This window comes from Bufo gargarizans, chromosome 8 (assembly GCF_014858855.1).
Source record: "Bufo gargarizans isolate SCDJY-AF-19 chromosome 8, ASM1485885v1, whole genome shotgun sequence".
NCBI classification, from domain to species: domain Eukaryota; kingdom Metazoa; phylum Chordata; class Amphibia; order Anura; family Bufonidae; genus Bufo; species Bufo gargarizans.
In genome coordinates this window covers 186,093,278-186,116,342 of record NC_058087.1, presented here as the reverse complement: position 1 = coordinate 186,116,342, position 23,065 = coordinate 186,093,278, and the positions used below count along the sequence as shown (strand labels likewise).

General features: G+C 49.1%; 2 protein-coding genes across 6 annotated transcripts in view; one reads left to right on the top strand and one right to left on the bottom strand.

Annotated features, from left to right (window-relative positions):
* PERCC1 (proline and glutamate rich with coiled coil 1) overlaps positions 1 to 4,776 on the bottom strand; it is a 47,171-nt gene extending 42,395 nt beyond the window's left edge. The window contains exon 1 of the mRNA XM_044304770.1: positions 4,564 to 4,776. The gene's annotated coding sequence lies outside the window, so the exon portion shown is untranslated. The remainder of the gene's footprint in view (positions 1 to 4,563) is intronic.
* Positions 1,605 to 23,065, top strand: part of LOC122945640 — a 45,949-nt gene continuing 24,488 nt past the window's right edge. For 4 of the 5 annotated variants that reach the window (XM_044304768.1, XM_044304769.1, XM_044304767.1 and 1 more), the window contains exons 1-5: positions 1,605 to 1,744; positions 15,712 to 15,845; positions 15,936 to 15,971; positions 21,893 to 21,967; positions 22,487 to 22,561. In XM_044304768.1, coding sequence (XP_044160703.1) covers positions 15,719 to 15,845; positions 15,936 to 15,971; positions 21,893 to 21,967; positions 22,487 to 22,561 — 313 coding nt within the window. In that variant the 5' untranslated portion in view covers positions 1,605 to 1,744; positions 15,712 to 15,718. The remainder of the gene's footprint in view (positions 1,745 to 15,711; positions 15,846 to 15,935; positions 15,972 to 21,892; positions 21,968 to 22,486; positions 22,562 to 23,065) is intronic. The other variant, XM_044304766.1, reaches the window with a different exon arrangement.

The window sequence follows — 23,065 nt, the reverse complement described above, 5'->3', positions numbered from 1 at the left end:
GTTAGATAGATAGATAGATAGGTAGATGGATAAAATATTTATCTATTGAAACGTTAGATTGGGATAGATAGATATACGGATAAATTGATCATTTTGACATTTTTACAGCATATTGAAATTTTGTATCGTGTAAACATTTTAAATGAATACAACTTTGCAACATTGCGGTGTGTATTGACACAGAGTGTTGGGGCTTGGTTGTGTAGGATATGTCTTAGGACATCTGTGACTGCACAACAGTATATACATTTAATATCAAGCACTATAAATTTAATATCAAGCAATATAAAAGGGGCGGGGGTATCTGTATAAAAGGGGGCGTGGTACCTGTCACTTTGCAGTTTGACGAAACATATACCCCCTTACTACTTGCGGATCCTCACTTCCGCATCCATGCTTCCGTTTCCGCAAAAAAATAGATCATGTCCTATTCTTGTCCGCAATTGCAGACAAGATTAGGCATTTTCTATTATAGTGCCGACGATGTGCGGTCCACAAATTGCTGATCCGCAAAACACTTACGGACGTGTGAATGGACCCTCATAGTAACATTCATGTATATTCTAATGGATTGCCTTCCTTGTACAATGTTATAATATACTTTCTATGTTAGACAGTATATTATAGTGCATTTGTATTGTGCGGCAGTTGTGTGCGGTTCTGCTGCCATACTGCAGGTATATAGAGGGACAAGCGTCATTGGGACAAATAATTTCTACTGGTGTGATATACCAGTCGTCCCCCAAAAAACACTGATTGAAGCGGGGTGTTATATACCAATATACTTTCTTTATAGTGCATTTGGGTACTGTATAGTGCATTTGCACATGCGCGTACGTGAAAATCATATTGCCGATATTTCGCATTGAACAAAATAATGAATGGAGATCGCAAATTGGAATAATCCATCTGGTGTCACTGTCCATGTTGTGGGACTATTTGTGCACTTCTAGTAAGTATTTCTTGGCTGTAAACATGAGCTGAAGGCATTACCATACAGTGTTTCTGAGTGAGACCCTACTCCTTGCTAGAAAAGTGATTTGGAAATCACTAGTTAATCATGCTGTGAGCATGGAAAAAATAAATGGTATTCATGCACAGAAAATGCCCACAAAAATGTCACAAGGTATGGGGAGAATGGTGGTCCTCCTCCCTAACACTGCGCCACGTGTGCATGCCCTCTGTGGCCGATCATGTAAGACTCTCATGTTCTGGATCATAGCTTTGTTACATCTGTTCCTCACTCCTCTCTGATTTTTTGCACCTCCTGCAAGTTCCTTAGGGTTCTCTCATGATTTCTGTGTATCCCCTGCAAGGGATGGATCCTTGCTATGCCTCTCTGTCTCATGCCTTATTTGTTAAACTTCAATAAAACGAGTAAAAAAAATAAAAATAAATGAAATACACATAAAAACCTGATTTTCTACCATTCATCTGATCCACTTTATTGGGAAAAATTAATTGTAACTGATCCCATACCACAAGGGGTTAAGCAGCTCCTTACAGAGCCCATGATAGTTCCGTACCAGACCACCAGGGGGCTCAGAGGTCATGGGAAATAGACAGCTGCTGTAGAGTCGGCTATTTCCTGCTACGGAGCAGGTCCGTGCGGTGTTTAGACACACATTTCCTGGGAGGGGGGAGCTCCTAGAATGCACCCTCCCTTCAGAAAAGGGGTTGGCAGCAAACAGGTTGGGGACGCTGGAAGACGCATACATCTTAGAGCGGCGGTGTAGCTGATACGGTAAGTCTACCGGGGGTGGCAGCCTGACTACAGGAGTCCACAGCAGATGCAGTGTCCTGAATCACTCTGCAGGCTACATTCACACGTCGGTATTTTTCTATAATCCGAATTTCGGTCCGTTTTTTGCGGATCCGTTGTTCCTGAAAATGTTTCCGTATGTCATCCGTTTTTTGCGGATCCGCAAAAAACGGAAACATGTATACATTTCAATAATCAAATAAAGTTGTTTGGATTTCTTTGAAAAAAAATATAAATAAAAATAAATAAATAATATTTGCTATGTGTTTCCAGGAACGGATTCCGCAAAAAACGGAAGACATACGGAATGACATCCGAATGTCTTCCGTTTTTTGCGGAACCATTGACTTTGCATTGTACCAGGATCCGATTTTTCAGGAACATAATAGGACATGTTTTATATTTAAACGGACATGCGGAACGGAACAACAGAAACGGACAGCACACATTGTGCTGTCCGATTTTTTCCAGGACCCATTGAAAATGAATGGGTCCTGATCTGGTCCTGATCTGTTCCGCAAAAAACGGAACAGATCAGGAAAGAAAAAACGGACGTGTGAATGGACCCTAATACTGTGATTGTGTTTCATGGAAAATGTGCTTTTGCCCGAGTTCCCATAAAGTTGGAGGGGGGGGAGGGGGGGGTTCTAACAAACCTCCAAGGGCTGACTCCAAAGTCCCTGGACAACGGAGTGTGCCCCGAAGGAACTGGTGCTGTCCTTCCATTCACTGTACACCGGCCCAGTGAGTAATCCACTACTACTACCCCCATCGGCCCACCATAACACACATATTGCCCCTGTGGTCCGGTCGCTGCTCAGACAGCTGCTTGACTCTGGGGCCACGGCAGAGAATAGAGAGGACCACGGGAACTGAGGGGGTGTCTGCAGGGTCCGGATCACCACAATGCTTCTCCCTTATCCTCCTCGCCTTCTCAGCACAAAGCCCCCACAGTGTCATCCTGCTGCTACCCCCAGTGGTCCGGACAGTAATCAGTTCCCCCAAAATAATAGTGCCACACAACACACGGTGCCCCTTGGTAAAAGAATCCCATTCAGGGCAAATACCTCGACCAGAGCCCCCCCCAGCCGGCTAGAAGCATGCCCCCCCAACACTAAGTGCCCACGTACGGTCCTCTAAAACAGCATGCCAAGCAAAATCCAACAGTGATGGGGGTTTTCCAGGATTTTAATATTGAGGACCCCCGCTGATCAGCTGGTTGAAGAGAAGGCTGCACTCTGGCATCGAAGTCTCGGGCCCGCTCTTCCTCAGTCTATCGCTCGTGGACCGGGTGACGCTCTTTCTCCGACACAACGTTCGTGTCTTTCTCCGCCATCTTTCCTCGGGCAGCTCTCTATCTGGTCTCTCACGACGTGCAGGCCTGCGCGCTCTCTTCTCTGGGCCCGCTCCCTAGGTCTATGATGGCGCAACAATAATAATCTTCCTGCTTTTTAAAGGAGCGGCAACTCAATTTTCCCGCTCTTCAGGTTGGTGTCACTAACTTTTTCCCGCCGGTAGCAGGGTGTGGGCACGATAACTACCTCTGATTGCATATACACTACATGTGACTTACTATCACTATACCAGGGCGGCGAATACTAAAAACACCATACACTGTATTATGAACAATAAGGAATATTTATTACACAATACAATTATACAAGTCTAAGAATACGCTATATCTATAGATCAATATAACTATATATACATAGACGTACACACCGCAGTATAGAAACAGTACTACAATAAACACAATACAAACCTAACTCCACTACACAGCACACAATTCCCATTCCAACCCACACACACTATCTATACAATACACTTACATACATTCATTAGCAGCAAACCACCCGCCTGGCTACTCACTGTCCCTATGGGGATTACAAGGGGTTAAAAACACAATTGTGGCACTGCAGGCGTAAATACATGCAGCCCAAGGAACACAGGGTTGTAGCTGGACAGCAAGGGTTAACAATGGGAGTGCTGCCTGCGCTCTTCTTCTGGTCGGGGTTAGGGAGTGCCGGGTAGACTCTGAGCTCTGTGTTTGAGCGCCGGATGCGCTCCCCTTCAGGGGGGGGGGGGTCCTGTGTCTCCTAGAGCAGCCCGGTGCATAGCTGCCTGCACTCGCTCCCGTTTTCCCGCCCTGCAGGCGTGCGCACGCACGCCTGCAGCCAGGACCACGTGGGCTGGCGCGGTGATATAACATCACCGCACCAGCCCGCGCTCCCAGGCGGGGGGATCCTTTGATCCTTCCGCCTGTGGAGGTATCGCACATCTCTGGCGCACACAGGGGCATGGGAACTCTTTGTTCTCGTGTCCTTGTTAGGCATACCATCTCCGGCGCTGGTGACAAAGGGCAGAGGATCTTTATTGATCATTTGTCCTTTGAAGAGGCCGAAACTGGACATAATTGTCCAGTTGCCGGTCTCCCCCCCCCCCCCCCCCCAGCAGGCACATTCCAGAGGGGGGCATCCATTGGAGGTTCTGGGCACAGTTTAACTGTACATACAGTATATATACACACACACTTATAGATGCTTGGGGCACATCCATAAATATATATATATCTTGTGAACTGTTACACCTTCCTGCGGGGTTGTTTTGGGCAGAAACAGGAACACCGACACCTTTGTAGCTGGTGCGTCAGACTGTTGCTAGTTTATTTAGCAATTTGCTCAAAATAACAAACAAAACCAAAGCAAACGATAGCCGTCTGGCTCCTGCCCATCTCACTCGGCAGCCCCAGCTAAACTCACAACACAAAGAGCATTTTCAAGGGGGAAAACAGAGGGACTTACAGTTCAGTAGTTGGGTAGAGAAGCCGACCGCTCTCAGAGCTCCTGGGCTTGCAGCTTCTCAAACAGACTGCCAGAGAGAGAGCTCCTGGGTCAGGCCTGCTGACCTAATTAGTACACCTGTGTGAGCAGTCCCCCAGGCAGGTAAAACCCAGACTGGCCCCGGGTGGTCAGGGAACCCACCCAACTCTTCCCTGACCGGCTCCAGGACCCTAAACTGGCTTTCTTTTTCCCAGGAAGCTTCTGGAAACAAAGATAACCAAACCTTCCTGGAGCCTTTTAACACATGAAGTGCCGGAAACTTGGTGCAATGTACACACCATCCAGCACTTTCTCTGCAAAACATTGTGACACCCTGTCACATACCCCCTCCCTCTGTTCGAACCCGTGGGTACGAACACTTTCCGAGAACATAAAATGAGTTGGGGAGAGAGCGTCAGCATTGGCCTGCAGCTTTCCTGCTCTGTGCTCCACTGAGAAATTATAGTCCTGTAGTGACAGGAACCAGCGAGTCACCCTTGCATTATGATCTTTGGCCCGTGACATCCAGGTAAGAGGGGAGTGATCTGTCACTAACTGAAATCGACAGCCGAGCAGATAGTATCGCAGAGTCTCCAAAGCCCATTTGATGGCCAAACACTCGCACTCCACAATACTATAGTTTTTCTCAGCCGGGGTTAGCTTCCTACTCAAATATATCACTGGGTGTTCTTCTCCATGCACCAACTGTGACAACACGGCCCCTAGGCCCACATTGGAAGCATCTGTTTGAACAAACTTTTTTTTAAAAATCAGGAGTGATCAAAACTGGCCTACTGCATAACACCTCCTTGAGTTTACAGAACGCAACCTCAGCATCTTTGTTCCAAGAAATTCCCCCCGAGCTTTTGCCCTTGATTAGGTCAATAAGTGGAGCAGCTATGGTGGCAAAATCTGGAATAAACCTCTGGTAATACCCTACCATGCCCAGAAACGTCCTCACCAGTTTTTTTTTGTGCAAGGTTGAGGCCACTCCTTAATTGCCTGTACCTTTTGAGCCTAAGGCTTGATGAGGCCTTTACCAATAATGTACCCTAGGTATCGTGCCTCTTCAAGGCCCAGGGCACATTTCTTGGGATTGGCCATCAGACCAGCCTGCCGAATTGAGTTTACCACCGCTTGGACCTTGGGAAGATGACTTTCCCAATCCGAGCTAAATATCACCACGTCGTCAAGGTACGCCGACGCAAAGTGCCGGTGTGTCCTGAGGACTTCATCCATTTACCTCTAAAAGGTGGCAGGGGCCCCATGAAGCCCAAATAGCATTCTCACATACTGGAACAGGCCCTGTGGAGCGTGACTGACCCATTTTCTTAACTCATACGGCAGCGCTGTCAGGGAGCGATCCATTGTGACCCTTTTCGACAATCTGGGGTGCCGTGAGTATCTCAGGTTGCAACCACCTTCGTACCAGATAAATTAAGTGATGCATCTGTGACCTGGGAGACTTATTTGGTTGTTAATTCCAGCGGTGCACTCGTTGGGCCAGCACAGCAGGAGTGACACCCAAACGGCGGAGGATTTCTAGCTTTAGCTTCTAGTAGTCCTGGGTATTCTCGGCAAACAAATCAAAATACGCTTTCTGAGAGTCACCCGTTAGAAACGGAGCAACCAACCCCGCCCACTGAGTCTTAGGCCACCCCTCCTGGTCTGCGGTACGTTCAAACGTATTCAGAAACGCTTCCACGTCATCGTGTGGGGTCATATTCTGAAGAAAATGGCTTGCTTTGATCAACCCACTATTGCTAGGTCGATCCTGATGCGTATTCGCCAGCTGCTGCAGAACCTCTGTAAGAGTTCTTCTGTCTTTCCGAGCGGCTTCAGCTTGCATTTGCCTGTCTCTTTTCGAGGCCTCAGCTAGTGCCGTCACCTGAGTACTCAACAGACGTACAATTTCCTGCTGCGCCTCCTGCTGGGCAGCCAAAGCCTTTTCATATCTGGCATTAGTCTCTTGCTAGACTGCATTTGCGTCTTGCTGGGTTGCACAGGCTTGTGCCAACCTCAACACCAGGTCTTCCATCGTATTGGATGATAAGATGAAATGCAATTCAAGTTGCTAGATGGATGGTATCTGGCAGGGATCTGTCTGCCCGCATCCGACACCAATTTGTGAACTGTTACACCTTCCTGCGGGGTTGTTTTGGGCAAAAAAGGGACACCGACACCTTTGTAGCTTGTGCGTCAGACTGTTGCTAGTTCATTTTGCAAGTTGCTCAAAATAACAAACAAAGTCTCTCTCATATAGACACATATCATTTGGGGTCCTATTCACACTAGGCGCGGAGGATTTTGATCCTGTTCGTGATGCCAAATTAATGCAGCGACCGGGCCGCAGGGGCAACACGTGAGCTACGGTGGGCCGATAGAGGCTGTAGTTGTTTTACTCACGGTTAGCAGCGCTCCCTGGGCCGGCGTGCAGTGATGGGAAAGACAGCACCAGTTCCTTCGGGGCACACTCTGTTTGTCCAGGGATTCCCGCCAGATGGTGGTTGATGTGCCCTTGGTGGTTTGGGTTTTTAGGTGCCTTGGGGGCAGGGTCCCTGGTGTTCGTGACGCCAGCACCGTTAGGTGCAAAGGAAGGTTGTAGAAAGGAAGAGGAGTCAATGGTTGAAAACAATGGAACTTTTACTTGACTAATTGTCTCAGGGTCGTCAGTACAGTTCATTTATATGGCAAGAGTGGTAATCCAAATATCAGCTGTAATCCCTATAACAGGCTTGACAATTGTAGCTTCCAGAATTTCCTTTCTAACAGGTGGGAGAGATTCCTTCTTATATCTACACTAGGTCCACCCTCCAGCACTCAGGTTCTGGATATAATAACTTCTTACTTGTAATTAGCTATCCACAGGGCGGTCTCCCTAGCGGCAGGCAAAATCCGCTGCTCCATTATTTGTACAGGACGCTTTTATATACTCTGGTCCACCATGTCCATAGAGGCTTGTGGTAATAGACAACTTTGCGCCTAGTCGTCAGGCTGTGTCTAGGTGCTTTTAGGCTTCTCCCGGTCACTGGTGCTTGTGGAGCCCATGAGCTAAGGCTGCTTCTATCTCCACTAGACTCACTCTATATCCAAGTAATGACTCTTTGGTCCGTGCTAGGCAGGGCAGTCTTTAACGCGGGCAAAACGGGCAGCTGCCTCTTGAGCCCCACTGGCCACAAATATATGCTCCGCCGGATCCGTCCCAAAAACTACCGTAGCAGGCAGGCAAGCTGGCCTCACTCCGTCACACGCCTGCTCTGCCTGCTTCATTAATAAAGTGGGAGGAGCCGGCGCGTGACATAGTGAGTGACGTTACGCTGCCGGCTGGCCTGCCTGCTACGGTAGTTTGATAGTACTAGCTCCAGCCTCCCAGCCATGACTACACTTACATAATAAAGACTGCTGTGAGCGGGGCCCGGTATAATAGAGTACAGTGACTGCACCAGGCCCCGCCGCAATTCCAACACCAGTTGCCGGCCTCCACCCCCTGGGTCACTATTTACACAGGGACACTGTTATGGGGGGAAGATCTGTGGATGACACATATTTTATAGCATAAGATACCATATATGTGTCATCCATAGATCCCCCCCCATAACAGTGTCATCCACAGATCCCCCCCCATAACAGTGTCATCCACAGATCCCCCCATAACAGTGTCATCCACAGATCCCCCCCATAACAGTGTCATCCACAGATCCCCCCATAACAGTGTCATCCACAGATCCCCCCATAACAGTGTCATCCACAGATCCCCCCATAACAGTGTCATCCACAGATCCCCCCATAACAGTGTCATCCACAGATCCCCCCATAACAGTGTCATCCACAGATCCCCCCATAACAGTGTCATCCACAGATCCCCCCATAGCAGTGCCATCCACAGATCCCCCCATAACAGTGTCATCCACAGATCCCCCATAACATTGTCATCCACACAGATGCCCCCATAACAGTGCATCATCCACACAGATGCCCCCATAACAGTGCATCATCCACAGATGCCCCCCATAACAGTGCATCATCCGCAGATGCCCCCCATAACAGTGCATCATCCGCAGATGCCCCCCATAACAGTGTCATCCACAGATCCCCCCAAAACAGTGTCATCCACAGATCCCCCTAAAACAGTGTCATCCACAGATCCCCCCAAAACAGTGTCATCCACAGATCCCCCCAAAACAGTGTCATCCACAGATCCCCCCATAACAGTGTCATCCACAGATCCCCCCATAACAGTGTCATCCACAGATCCCCCCATAACAGTGTCATCCACAGATCCCCCCATAACAGTGTCATCCACAGATCCCCCATAACAGTGTCATCCACACAGATGCCCCCATAACAGTGCATCATCCACAGATGCCCCCCATAACAGTGTCATCCACAGATATCTCCATAACAGTGCGTCATCTACAGATGCCCCCATAACAGTGTCATCCACAAATATCTCCATAACAGTGTCATCCACAGGTCCCCCATACCAGTGCATCATCCACAGATCCCCCCATAACAGTGAGTCATCCACAGATGCCCCCATAACAGTGCCATCCACAGATATCTCCATAACAGTGCGTCATCCACAGATCCACGCCATAACAGTGCGTCATCCACAGATCCCCCATAACAGTGCGTCATCCACAGATCCCCCATAACAGTGCGTCATCCACAGATTCCCCCATAACAATGCCATCCACAGATATCTCCATAACAGTTTCATCCACGGGTCCCCCATCCCAGTGCGTCATCCACAGATCCCCCATAACAGTGTGTCATCCAAAGATCCCCCCATAGCAGTGTGTCATCCACAGATCCCCCCATAGCAGTGTGTCATCCACAGATCCCCCCATAGCAGTGTGTCATCCACAGATCCCCCCATAGCAGTGTGTCATCCACAGATCCCCCCATAGCAGTGTGTCATCCACAGATCCCCCCATAGCAGTGTGTCATCCACAGATCCCCCATAACAGTGCGTCATCCACAGATCCCCATAACAGTGTGTTATTGTCACGGACGGTGTACAGGAAACAAGACAAAGCAACATGCATATATGACTCACTGGATCCAAAGCTAAGGAACCAAAAGGGAGACCCCTGCACAAGACCTGAGACTTTCCCTGGCTGCTCAGCCTATGCAAAGATCCGAAAGGTGGAAGGTTGCATATCCACGTACCTCGACTATATAACCCCTGAACACCCTACAATAGTGAGGGGACACGACCACCGGCTCCCTACACCAGACACGGAGGGAGTCAGGGTCACCTGGGATCCAGCAAACAGAAAATAACAGATAAATGTTCAGCACTTAACTTTGTAGCAGACTGGGAAACAGGATAAGCATGCACACACACTCCAGGAAGAAGTATAAGCCGCCCAGTAATGCATTATGGGGAGGAATTTAGAGGGATGCAATCAGTCCAACTCCATGACAGCAGAGAGGCTAACGAGATGAGGAACTGAACAGCACAACAAAGAGAACTCAAGGAGGAGGTTCTGAAAGGCCTCTGTCAGAGCTTCTCAGCTGTCTGGTTGTGACAGTTATCCACAGATCCCCATAACAGTGAGTCATCCACAGATCCCCCATAACAGTGTCCGTCATCCACAGATCCCCCATAACAGTGTGTTATCCACAGATCCCCCATAACAGTGAGTCATCCACAGATCCCCCATAACAGTGCATCATCCACAGATCCCCCATAACAGTGCGTCATCCACAGATCCCCCATAACAGTGAGTCATCCACAGATCCCTCATAACAGTGAGTCATCCATAGAGCGCCCATAACAGTGCCTCATCCACAGATCCCCCATAACAGTGCATCATCCACAGATCCCCCATAACAGTGTCCGTCATCCACAGATCCCCCATAACAGTGAGTCATCCACAGATCCCTCATAACAGTGAGTCATCCATAGAGCCCCCATAACAGTGCGTCATCCACAGATCCCCCATAACAGTGCGTCATCCACAGATCCCCCATAACAGTGCGTCATCCACAGATCCCCATAACAGTGCGTCATCCACAGATCCCCCATAACAGTGCGTCATCCACAGATCCCCCATAACAGTGTGTTATCCACAGATCCCCCATAACAGTGCATCATCCACAGATCCCCATAACAGTGCGTCATCCACAGATCCCCATAACAGTGCATCATCCACAGATCCCCCATAACAGTGCCTCATCCACAGATCCCCATAACAGTGCGTCATCCACAGATCCCCCATAACAGTGCGTCATCCACAGATCCCCCATAACAGTGCCTCATCCACAGATATCCATAACAGTGCGTCATCCACAGATCCCCCATAACAGTGCGTCATCCACAGATCCCCCATAACAGTGAGTCATCCACAGATCCCTCATAACAGTGAGTCATCCATAGAGCGCCCATAACAGTGCCTCATCCACAGATCCCCCATAACAGTGAGTCATCCACAGATCCCCCATAACAGTGCATCATCCACAGATCCCCCATAACAGTGCGTCATCCACAGATCCCCCATAACAGTGAGTCATCCACAGATCCCCATAACAGTGAGTCATCCATAGAGCGCCCATAACAGTGCCTCATCCACAGATCCCCCATAACAGTGCATCATCCACAGATCCCCCATAACAGTGTCCGTCATCCACAGATCCCCCATAACAGTGAGTCGTCCACAGATCCCTCATAACAGTGAGTCATCCATAGAGCCCCCATAACAGTGCATCATCCACAGATCCCCCATAACAGTGTGTCATCCACAGATCCCCCATAACAGTGCCTCATCCACAGATCCCCATAACAGTGCCTCATCCACAGATCCCCATAACAGTGCGTCATCCACAGATCCCCCATAACAGTGCGTCATCCACAGATCCCCCATAACAGTGCGTCATCCACAGATCCCCATAACAGTGCCTCATCCACAGATCCCCATAACAGTGCGTCATCCACAGATCCCCATAACAGTGCGTCATCCACAGATCCCCCATAACAGTGCGTCATCCACAGATCCCCCATAACAGTGTGTTATCCACAGATCCCCCATAACAGTGCATCATCCACAGATCCCCCATAACAGTGTGTCATCCACAGATCCCCCATAACAGTGCGTCATCCACAGATCCCCCATAACAGTGCGTCATCCACAGATCCCCCATAACAGTGTGTCATCCACAGATCCCCCATAACAGTGCGTCATCCACAGATCCCCCATAACAGTGAGTCATCCACAGATCCCCCATAACAATGTGTCATCCACAGATCCCCCATAACAGTGTCATCCACAGATCCCCCATAACAGTGAGTCATCCACAGATCCCCCATAACAATGTGTCATCCACAGATCCCCCATAACAGTGTCATCCACAGATCCCCCATAACAGTGTCATCCACACAGATGCCCCCATAACAGTGAGTCATCCACAGATCCCCCATAACAATGTGTCATCCACAGATCCCCCATAACAGTGTCATCCACAGATCCCCCATAACAGTGCCTCATCCACAGATCCCCTCAATAACAGTGTCATCCACAGATATCTCCATAACAGTGCGTCATCTACAGATGCCCCCATAACAGTGTCATCCACAAATATCTCCATAACAGTGTCATCCACAGGTCCCCCATACCAGTGCATCATCCACAGATCCCCCCATAACAGTGAGTCATCCACAGATGCCCCCATAACAGTGCCATCCACAGATATCTCCATAACAGTGCGTCATCCACAGATCCACGCCATAACAGTGCGTCATCCACAGATCCCCCATAACAGTGCGTCATCCACAGATCCCCCATAACAGTGCGTCATCCACAGATCCCCCCATAACAGTGTCATCCACAGATCCCCCCATAACAGTGTCATCCACAGATCCCCCCATAACAGTGTCATCCACAGATCCCCCATAACAGTGTCATCCACACAGATGCCCCCATAACAGTGCATCATCCACAGATGCCCCCCATAACAGTGTCATCCACAGATATCTCCATAACAGTGCGTCATCTACAGATGCCCCCATAACAGTGTCATCCACAAATATCTCCATAACAGTGTCATCCACAGGTCCCCCATACCAGTGCATCATCCACAGATCCCCCCATAACAGTGAGTCATCCACAGATGCCCCCATAACAGTGCCATCCACAGATATCTCCATAACAGTGCGTCATCCACAGATCCACGCCATAACAGTGCGTCATCCACAGATCCCCCATAACAGTGTGTCATCCACAGATCCCCATAACAGTGCGTCATCCACAGATTCCCCCATAACAATGCCATCCACAGATATCTCCATAACAGTTTCATCCACGGGTCCCCCATCCCAGTGCGTCATCCACAGATCCCCCATAACAGTGTGTCATCCAAAGATCCCCCCATAGCAGTGTGTCATCCACAGATCCCCCCATAGCAGTGTGTCATCCACAGATCCCCCCATAGCAGTGTGTCATCCACAGATCCCCCCATAGCAGTGTGTCATCCACAGATCCCCCCATAGCAGTGTGTCATCCACAGATCCCCCATAACAGTGCGTCATCCACAGATCCCCATAACAGTGTGTTATTGTCACGGACGGTGTACAGGAAACAAGACAAAGCAACATGCATATATGACTCACTGGATCCAAAGCTAAGGAACCAAAAGGGAGACCCCTGCACAAGACCTGAGACTTTCCCTGGCTGCTCAGCCTATGCAAAGATCCGAAAGGTGGAAGGTTGCATATCCACGTACCTCGACTATATAACCCCTGAACACCCTACAATAGTGAGGGGACACGACCACCGGCTCCCTACACCAGACACGGAGGGAGTCAGGGTCACCTGGGATCCAGCAAACAGAAAATAACAGATAAATGTTCAGCACTTAACTTTGTAGCAGACTGGGAAACAGGATAAGCATGCACACACACTCCAGGAAGAAGTATAAGCCGCCCAGTAATGAATTATGGGGAGGAATTTAGAGGGATGCAATCAGTCCAACTCCATGACAGCAGAGAGGCTAACGAGATGAGGAACTGAACAGCACAACAAAGAGAACTCAAGGAGGAGGTTCTGAAAGGCCTCTGTCAGAGCTTCTCAGCTGTCTGGTTGTGACAGTTATCCACAGATCCCCATAACAGTGAGTCATCCACAGATCCCCCATAACAGTGTCCGTCATCCACAGATCCCCCCATAACAGTGAGTCATCCACAGATCCCCCATAACAGTGAGTCATCCACAGATCCCCCATAACAGTGTGTTATCCACAGATCCCCCATAACAGTGAGTCATCCACAGATCCCCCATAACAGTGCATCATCCACAGATCCCCCATAACAGTGCGTCATCCACAGATCCCCCATAACAGTGAGTCATCCACAGATCCCTCATAACAGTGAGTCATCCATAGAGCGCCCATAACAGTGCGTCATCCACAGATCCCCCATAACAGTGCTTCATCCACAGATCCCCCATAACAGTGTCCGTCATCCACAGATCCCCCATAACAGTGAGTCATCCACAGATCCCTCATAACAGTGAGTCATCCATAGAGCCCCCATAACAGTGCGTCATCCACAGATCCCCCATAACAGTGCGTCATCCACAGATCCCCCATAACAGTGCGTCATCCACAGATCCCCATAACAGTGCGTCATCCACAGATCCCCCATAACAGTGCGTCATCCACAGATCCCCCATAACAGTGTGTTATCCACAGATCCCCCATAACAGTGCATCATCCACAGATCCCCATAACAGTGCCTCATCCACAGATCCCCATAACAGTGCGTCATCCACAGATCCCCCATAACAGTGTGTTATCCACAGATCCCCCATAACAGTGCATCATCCACAGATCCCCCATAACAGTGCCTCATCCACAGATCCCCATAACAGTGCGTCATCCACAGATCCCCCATAACAGTGCGTCATCCACAGATCCCCCATAACAGTGAGTCATCCACAGATCCCTCATAACAGTTAGTCATCCATAGAGCCCCCATAACAGTGCATCATCCACAGATCCCCCATAACAGTGTGTCATCCACAGATCCCCCATAACAGTGCCTCATCCACAGATCCCCATAACAGTGCCTCATCCACAGATCCCCATAACAGTGCGTCATCCACAGATCCCCCATAACAGTGCGTCATCCACAGATCCCCCATAACAGTGCCTCATCCACAGATCCCCATAACAGTGTGTCATCCACAGATCCCCATAACAGTGCGTCATCCACAGATCCCCCATAACAGTGCGTCATCCACAGATCCCCCATAACAGTGTGTTATCCACAGATCCCCCATAACAGTGCATCATCCACAGATCCCCCATAACAGTGTGTCATCCACAGATCCCCCATAACAGTGTGTCATCCACAGATCCCCCATAACAGTGCGTCATCCACAGATCCCCCATAACAGTGAGTCATCCACAGATCCCCCATAACAATGTGTCATCCACAGATCCCCCATAACAGTGTCATCCACAGATCCCCCATAACAGTGAGTCATCCACAGATCCCCCATAACAATGTGTCATCCACAGATCCCCCATAACAGTGTCATCCACAGATCCCCCATAACAGTGTGTCATCCACAGATCCCCCATAACAGTGTGTCATCCACAGATCCCCCATAACAGTGTCATCCACACAGATGCCCCCATAACAGTGAGTCATCCACAGATCCCCCATAACAGTGTGTCATCCACAGATCCCCCATAACAGTGTGTCATCCACAGATCCCCCATAACAGTGAGTCATCCACAGATCCCCCATAACAATGTGTCATCCACAGATCCCCCATAACAGTGCCTCATCCACAGATCCCCTCAATAACAGTGTCATCCACAGATCGCTATTAGTTCAAAACCCACCAAAAGCACACCTTTTTTTCTTCTTTTCCTTCTCAAAAACCTAGGTGCATCTTATCATCAGGTGCATCTTATAAAGCGAAAAATACGGTACTTGCTTGCTCCTCCTCCCGACCTCCCCTGCCCTGTGACGTCCGGCGGAGGCACTGCAACGCTAGGGCCCTCCTCCGCGCCTTCCTAGCTCAGTCCTGCGGTTATGTTTGTTTAGGCATTAGTTCGCCTGTAACATTGTAACCATAGACAGAACTGTCATTTCTCACTCACTTTTCCTTTCTTCTACAGAAAAAAAATGGGGAATGACCCCTCTAGAGGTTTAAAGATATACAGACGTATAAAGAAGAGACCAATGACTGAGCTAGGAGATTCCAGCTGTGAAGCCGGCAGAAGTAAGAATGCAGCTCTGGGGTCTAAAAGAGGTTAAAAAGCAGAATCAGTTATCAAGATAAGTACAGTGATATATATATATTATTAGTATTACGATGTGACTGAGTGTTTTTTTTTTCTAGGTTGCGAGACTGTATATAGCGTATGTTATAGAAGAGGTAAGTGCATGTTCCTAAAATACAGTATACGAGATGTTAAAGGAGTTCACTATGGATAGTGAACTCCAAGGGAAAATCTGTAACAAGGCCACTACCTACCGTCTGTCATGTGGCAAAGGGACTAATGCATATAGGTGCACACCCGATGCCAGCCCAGGACCATCCTGCCATGCATATATAAAAGTGCCAAAATAAGTGGTAGTAATAGGTAGCACGGTGGCTCAGCAGTTAGCACAGGTGCCTTGCAGCGCTGGGGTCCTAGGTTCAAATCCGACCAAGGACAACATCTGCATGGAGTTTGTATGTTCTTCCTGTGTTTGCGTGGGGGGTTCTCTGGTTTCCTACTACACTCCAAAGACAGACTGATAGGGAGACTGTGAGTGTAAAGCGCTGCCGAATATAATAGCGACTGGGCCCCACAGCAGAGGGGAGGCTGCCATGTACTGCATGCTTTATTACAGAAGGCTGGCACAGAAAGGAGTGGGCAGAGGCTGGAATGACTACCTGTCACGGGCCCCCAATGTCACCGTCAACGCACAGTAAGTGAAGGGGTGCTATAGCAGAGATGCAATCTGCTGTACCTGGCCTGCTTTCTTCTACTCTCCCAGTCTCTTCATTATGCCCAGAACTTGGCTGCAGGCAAGGGCCAGGGGGGTACAGGCAGTGCGCACATACCTGAAAAGCCGAGTGATGTGCGCTGCCGTGCTGCTTCTCCCGCCTGTCGCTTTAGGTCAGGAACATGCCCTTTTAGAAGAAAAAAGACTTGGGGGCACAAGGAGACATGATATACTATATGGGCAGGCAGCGGGGCACAAGGAGACATTATATACTGTATGGGCAGGCAGCGGGGCACAAGGAGACATTATATACTATATGGGCAGGCAGCGGGGCACAAGGAGACATTATATACTATATGGGCAGGCAGCGGGGCACAAGGAGACATTATATACTGTATGGGCAGGCAGCGGGGCACAATGAGACATTATATTCTATATGGGCAGGCAGCGGGGCACAAGGAGACATTATATACTATATGGGCAGGCAGCGGGGCACAAGGAGACATTATATACTGTATGGGCAGGCAGCGGGGCACAATGAGACATTATATACTATATGGGCAGGCAGCGGGGCACAAGGAGACATGATATACTGTATGGGCAGGCAGCGGGGCACAATGAGACATTATATACTGTTTGGGCAGGCAGCGGGGCACAAGGAGACATTATATACCATATGGGCAGGCAGCGGGGCACAAGGAGACATTATATACTGTATGGGCAGGCAGCGGGGCACAATGAGACATTATATTCTATATGGGCAGGCAGCGGGGCACAAGGAGACATTATATACTGTATGGACAGGCAGCGGGGCACAATGAGACATTATATTCTATATGGGCAGGCAGCGGGGCACAAGGAGACATTATATACTATATGGGGGGCACAAGGAGACATTATATACTATATGGGCAGGCAGCGGGGCACAAGGAGACATTATATGCTGTATGGGCAGGCAGTGGGGCACAAGGAGACATTATATACTATATGGGCAGGCAGCGGGGAACAAGGAGACATTATATACTATATGGGCAGGCAGCGGGGCACAAGGAGACATTATATACTATATGGGCAGGCAGTGGGCACAAGGAGACATTATATACTATATGGGCAGGCAGCGGGGCACAATGAGACATTATATTCTATATGGGCAGGCAGCGGGGCACAATGAGACATTATATTCTATATGGGCAGGCAGTGGGCACAAGGAGACATTATATACTATATGGGCAGGCAGCGGGGCACAAGGAGACATTATATACTGTATGGGGGGCACAAGGAGACATGATATACTGTATGGGCAGGCAGCGGGGCACAAGGAGACATTATATACTATATGGGCAGGCAGCGGGGCACAAGGAGACATTATATACTGTATGGGGGGCACAAGAAGACATTATATACTATATGGACTGGCTGGGCAGGCAGCAGGGCGCAAGGAGACATTATATACTATATGGGCAGGCAGCGGGGCACAAGGAGACATTATATACTGTATGGGGGGCACAATGAGACATTATATACTGTATGGGGGGCACAAGGAGACATATACTGTATGGGCAGGCAGAGGGGCACAAGGAGACATTATATGGGCAGGCAGCGGGGCACAAGGAGACATTATATACTATATGGGCAGGCAGCGGGGCTCAAGGAGACATTATATACTGTATGGGCAGGCAGCGGGGCACAAGGAGACATTATATACTATATGGGCAGGCAGCGGGGCACAAGGAGACATTATATACTATATGGGCAGGCAGCGGTGCACAAGGAGACATTATATACTGTATGGGGGGCACAAAGAGACATTATATACTGTATGGGGGCGCAAGGAGACATGATATACTGTATGGGCAGGCAGCGGGGCACAAGGAGACATTATATACTATATGGGCAGGCAGCGGGGCTCAAGGAGACATTATATACTGTATGGGCAGGCAGCGGAGCACAAGGAGACATTATATACTATATGGGCAGGCAGCGGGGCACAAGGAGACATTATATACTGTATGGGCAGGCAGCGGGGCACAAGGAGACATTATATACTGTATGGGCAGGCAGCGGGGCACAAGGAGACATTATATACTATATGGGCAGGCAGCGGGGCACAAGGAGACATTATATACTATATGGGCAGGCAGCGGGGCACAAGGAGACATTATATACTGTATGGGCAGGCAGCGGGGCACAAGGAGACATTATATACTATATGGGCAGGCAGCGGGGCACAAGGAGACATTATATACTATATGGGCAGGCAGCGGGGCACAAGGAGACATTATATACTGTATGGGCAGGCAGCGGGGCACAAGGAGACATTATATACTGTATGGGCAGGCAGCGGGGCACAAGGAGACATTATATACTGTATGGGCAGGCAGCGGGGCACAAGGAGACATTATATACTGTATGGGCAGGCAGCGGGGCACAAGGAGACATTATATACTGTATGGGCAGGCAACGGGGCACAAGGAGACATTATATACTGTATGGGCTGGCCACTCAGCAGGCAGTGGGCCACAAGAGTCACTATACTATAAAGAGGCCACAAGGTGACATTATACTGTATGGGACAACAATTTGTAACCCCTCCGCCATCAGTATATTAATGTCTTGTGGCCCTCATACAGTAATGTCTTCGTGTTGCTCCTGTATGGGGGCCATCACCATGTGCAGTGCAGCTTGCAGGCAGGACCAGGGCCGCAGAAGACATAGACAGTACAACCTTTATTTCTGACACCCGGGCCGTTAGGGTCTCTCTCTCTCTCCTCTTCCCCCACCTTGGCTTGGACATGGACTGCTGACTGACTTTGCGGGCCTCGCTCCTGTGCTCGGCCGGTGGGCAGAGACTTGAATATGGGAGCGAAGAGGAGCCGGGGGGGGGGGGGGGGGTTGGCCGCTGCAGGAAGTGATATGTACGGTATGCATATGCACGATGCAGAGGCGGGCTGACACAGATTTAGGAGCGGGCAGCACGCATATCACCGCTCCTATGACGTCAACAAAATACGGCGTTGTATCAATATCGCTGTTTCTTAATACCGCGGTATATCATTGACACCGGTTTACTGCTTAACCCTAGTCAGGCCCAGCTTGGAACTAAGACTGTCTGAGACACTGCTCCTGGGCGGCCGGGCCCCTTGTCAGCCCGGGCCCCGAAACAGCTGCTTCCCCCGGTAGTTACGCCACTGCTCTGCATCCCTCTGTAGATAACCCCCCGAAATGCAAGGGGTTGTCTGGACTACTGATATTGATTACTAGAGATGAGCAAAGTTTTAAAAAATTTGATACGAACGCTTTGCCGAATTTTCCCCCAAAATTAACTTATTTCCAAATTTATTCATCACAAAGCGCATGGGATACCGGCCTTATGGATACTCCAAAGACAGGATCCGTTGTGGTTTTCATTTCTTCTGACAGATCAGCAGAACGGCAAAATAAATGTCAACAAGGCCAAACAGGGACACTAGTGGCCCAGTCACAAAGTGGTGAGGGTGGCAACAGCATGAGCAGTCAACTTAGTGGCCCAGTCACAGAGTGGTGAGGGTGGCAACAGCATGAGGAGCCAACATAGTGGCCCAGTCACAGAGTGGTGAGGGTGGCAACAGCATGAGGAGCCAACATAGTGGCCCAGTCACAGAGTGGTGAGGGTGGCAACAGCATGAGGAGTCAACATAGCGGCCCAGTTACAGAGTGGTAAGGGTGGCAACAGCATGAGGAGCCAACATAGTGGCCCAGTCACAGAGTGGTGAGGGTGGCAACAGCATGAGGAGTCAATATAGTGGCCCAGTCATAGAGTGGGGAGATAGGGGGCAACAGCAGTGGCAGTAACAGCAGAAGATGGTGGGTGGCAGTAGAAGGTGGCCTTGGTCTTTTTTCACAAAGTTTTGTTGTGGCACCCAGAATGATCTAGTCTGATGCATCAGACACTGGCATGTGGATATCCTGGCTAATCCATGCCTGATTCATCTTCACAAAGATCAGTCTATCCACATTTTGGGTGGAAAGGCGAATTCTCCTTGGGGTAACTACGGCCCCCGCTGCACTAAACTGCCGCTCTGATGCCACAGTACTGGCCGGACAGGACAGCTTGTCCAGTGCAAACTTGGCCAGTTGCGGCCACAAATCAAGTTTGGCTGCCTTGTAGTCCAGGGGATCTTGGATGTGGGGTGGCAGGGTGCAGTCCAAGTATGCCACCACCTGCTGGTTCAGGTTCTGCTCCATGTCTAGCTGCTGCTGGTAGGTGGTTTCCTCAGTAGGTGGGTGAAGAAAACTGCTCATCAGCGACTCTAGACTTAAGTTGCTGCTGATGGAGCTGGTACTGCTCCTGGCCCCCCACCCACCTCCAGCAGTCATGGAAGTGGAATGTGAGTGCAGAGGGCCCTCTCCGTTCAGACCTTCGTGAGGATGGGCGATAGCGCAATATAGGCAGCGGCCAGCTGACTACATAGGATGTCTCGATATTAGTTGACTTTATCCTCCCTCTCAGCGGGTGGAAAAAAAGCCCCCATTTTGGAACAGCAGAGAGGGTCTAACATGGTGGAGAGCCAGTATTTATCCCTCCGCCGAATGGTGATAATACGGCTGTCACTACGCAAGCAACTCAGTATGCATCTGGCAATTTGGGCAAGGGTCTCGAAAAGACTCCCTGCCTCCATCTCCACTGCATACTGCCACGGGGCTGGGGTCATCTGCCTGGTCTTCTTCATCGCTCTCTAGCTCCTCCTGCTCCTCTCCTGTCACTTGTGCAGAAAAACCACCCATATCTATATACATTGCTTGTCCATTAAGGTCCTGCTCCTCCTCCGCTATAGTTCAGCCCCACAAGGCTCAGGTGGCCATGACATGTAGGCACCACGTCTCCTGTCCCCTAGCCAACCAGATTTATCAGCATCTGCTCCCTGCGCTCTCCCTGAACTTTCCCTATCCAATATTTTGGTGGAGAGCGGACGGGATGAGGGTTTTATAGGGCTATGACATCACAGGGGCTGACTAGCTGCTGATTGGCTGTGTCTATATGGCATTATGGGTGATCTTGCGTTCCCGGGCATCTTACTTTCACTTTGTAACACGTGTAGCCCCCATTTTAGTAAAAAAAACAACTATATATTACCGCGAAGCACCAGGAAATTCGGCTTTGGTGCAAATAGAATGTTTCCCAAAATTTTTATGGAATTCCACTTTGTCAACGTCCGCAGATGACTGAAAGGGAGTGCCGGGCCCCCACCGATCTGACATTGATGACTTACCCTGAAAATAGTCATTAATATCTGTAGTCCGGAGAACCCCTTTACAGAGTTCTATGGTATACAGTCATCTACAATGATTTCTATGTAATAATATATTTTCTTTATTTCTTTGCAGATGGGTCTATAAGAATAGTATTTTATCGTTATCCGCTTAAGGTGCAGCGGGATTTTACACAAAGCATTAAAGAAGGTGAGTATAGCGTGCACGGACTGAGGGCGCTGGGAGGACATGGATATTAAAGGGAACCTGTCACCGGGATTTTGTGTATAGAGCTGAGGACATGGGTTGCTAGATGGCCGCTAGCACATCCACAATACCCAGTCCCCATAGCTCTGTGTGCTTTTATTGTGGAAAAAAAACGATTTGATACATATGCAAATTACCCTGAGATGAATCCTGTCCCTGACTCATCTCACTTACAGGACTCATCTCAGGTTAATTTGCATATGTATCAAATCGGTTTTTTAAAGCAATAAAAGCACACAGAGCTATGGGGACTGGGTATTGTGGATGTGCTAGCGGCCATCTAGCAACCCATGTCCTCAGCTCAATACACAAAATCCTGGTGACAGGTTCCCTTTAAGTGTGATGAGGCGACCATAGATAAAGACAAGAGACTTATCAAACTGGTGTAAAGTAGAACTGGTCAGATTCCACTGATTCCAATGATTTCCATGTATTAAGGTATTTTCTTTAATTTTTTTGCAGATGGGCTTATAAGAATATTATTACGTCGTCATCCCCTTAGGGTGCTGCAGGATTTTATACAGAGAATTAAACAAGGTGAGAATAGCCCGGACTGACTCCAAACTACATACTGTACAATGTTTATTAGACATGAGCGAGCTTCATATTTTGAAGTTTGTGTTCGGGTTGGGGTATATGCTGAATTGCCTTATGGATTCCGTTACCACGGACTGGTTTACATATATATTATGCAGCCGTTCTACTGTATGCAGCTGGTATCTGTTACGTTGTAGCATAGACCTAGGGAGAGATAGGGAGGCGGTACTATCTGTACCTACATCATTTACAGCAAGAGACAGGGAGGCAGTACTATCTGTACCTACATCATTTACAGGGAGAGACAGGGAGGCAATACTATCTGTACCTACATCATTTACAGGAAGACACAGGGAGGCAGTACTATCTGTACCTACATCATTTACAGGAAGACACAGGGAGGCAGTACTATCTGTACCTACATCATTTACAGGGAGAGACAGGGAGGCAGTACTATTTGTACCTACATCATTTACAGGGAGAGACAGGGAGGCAGTACTATCT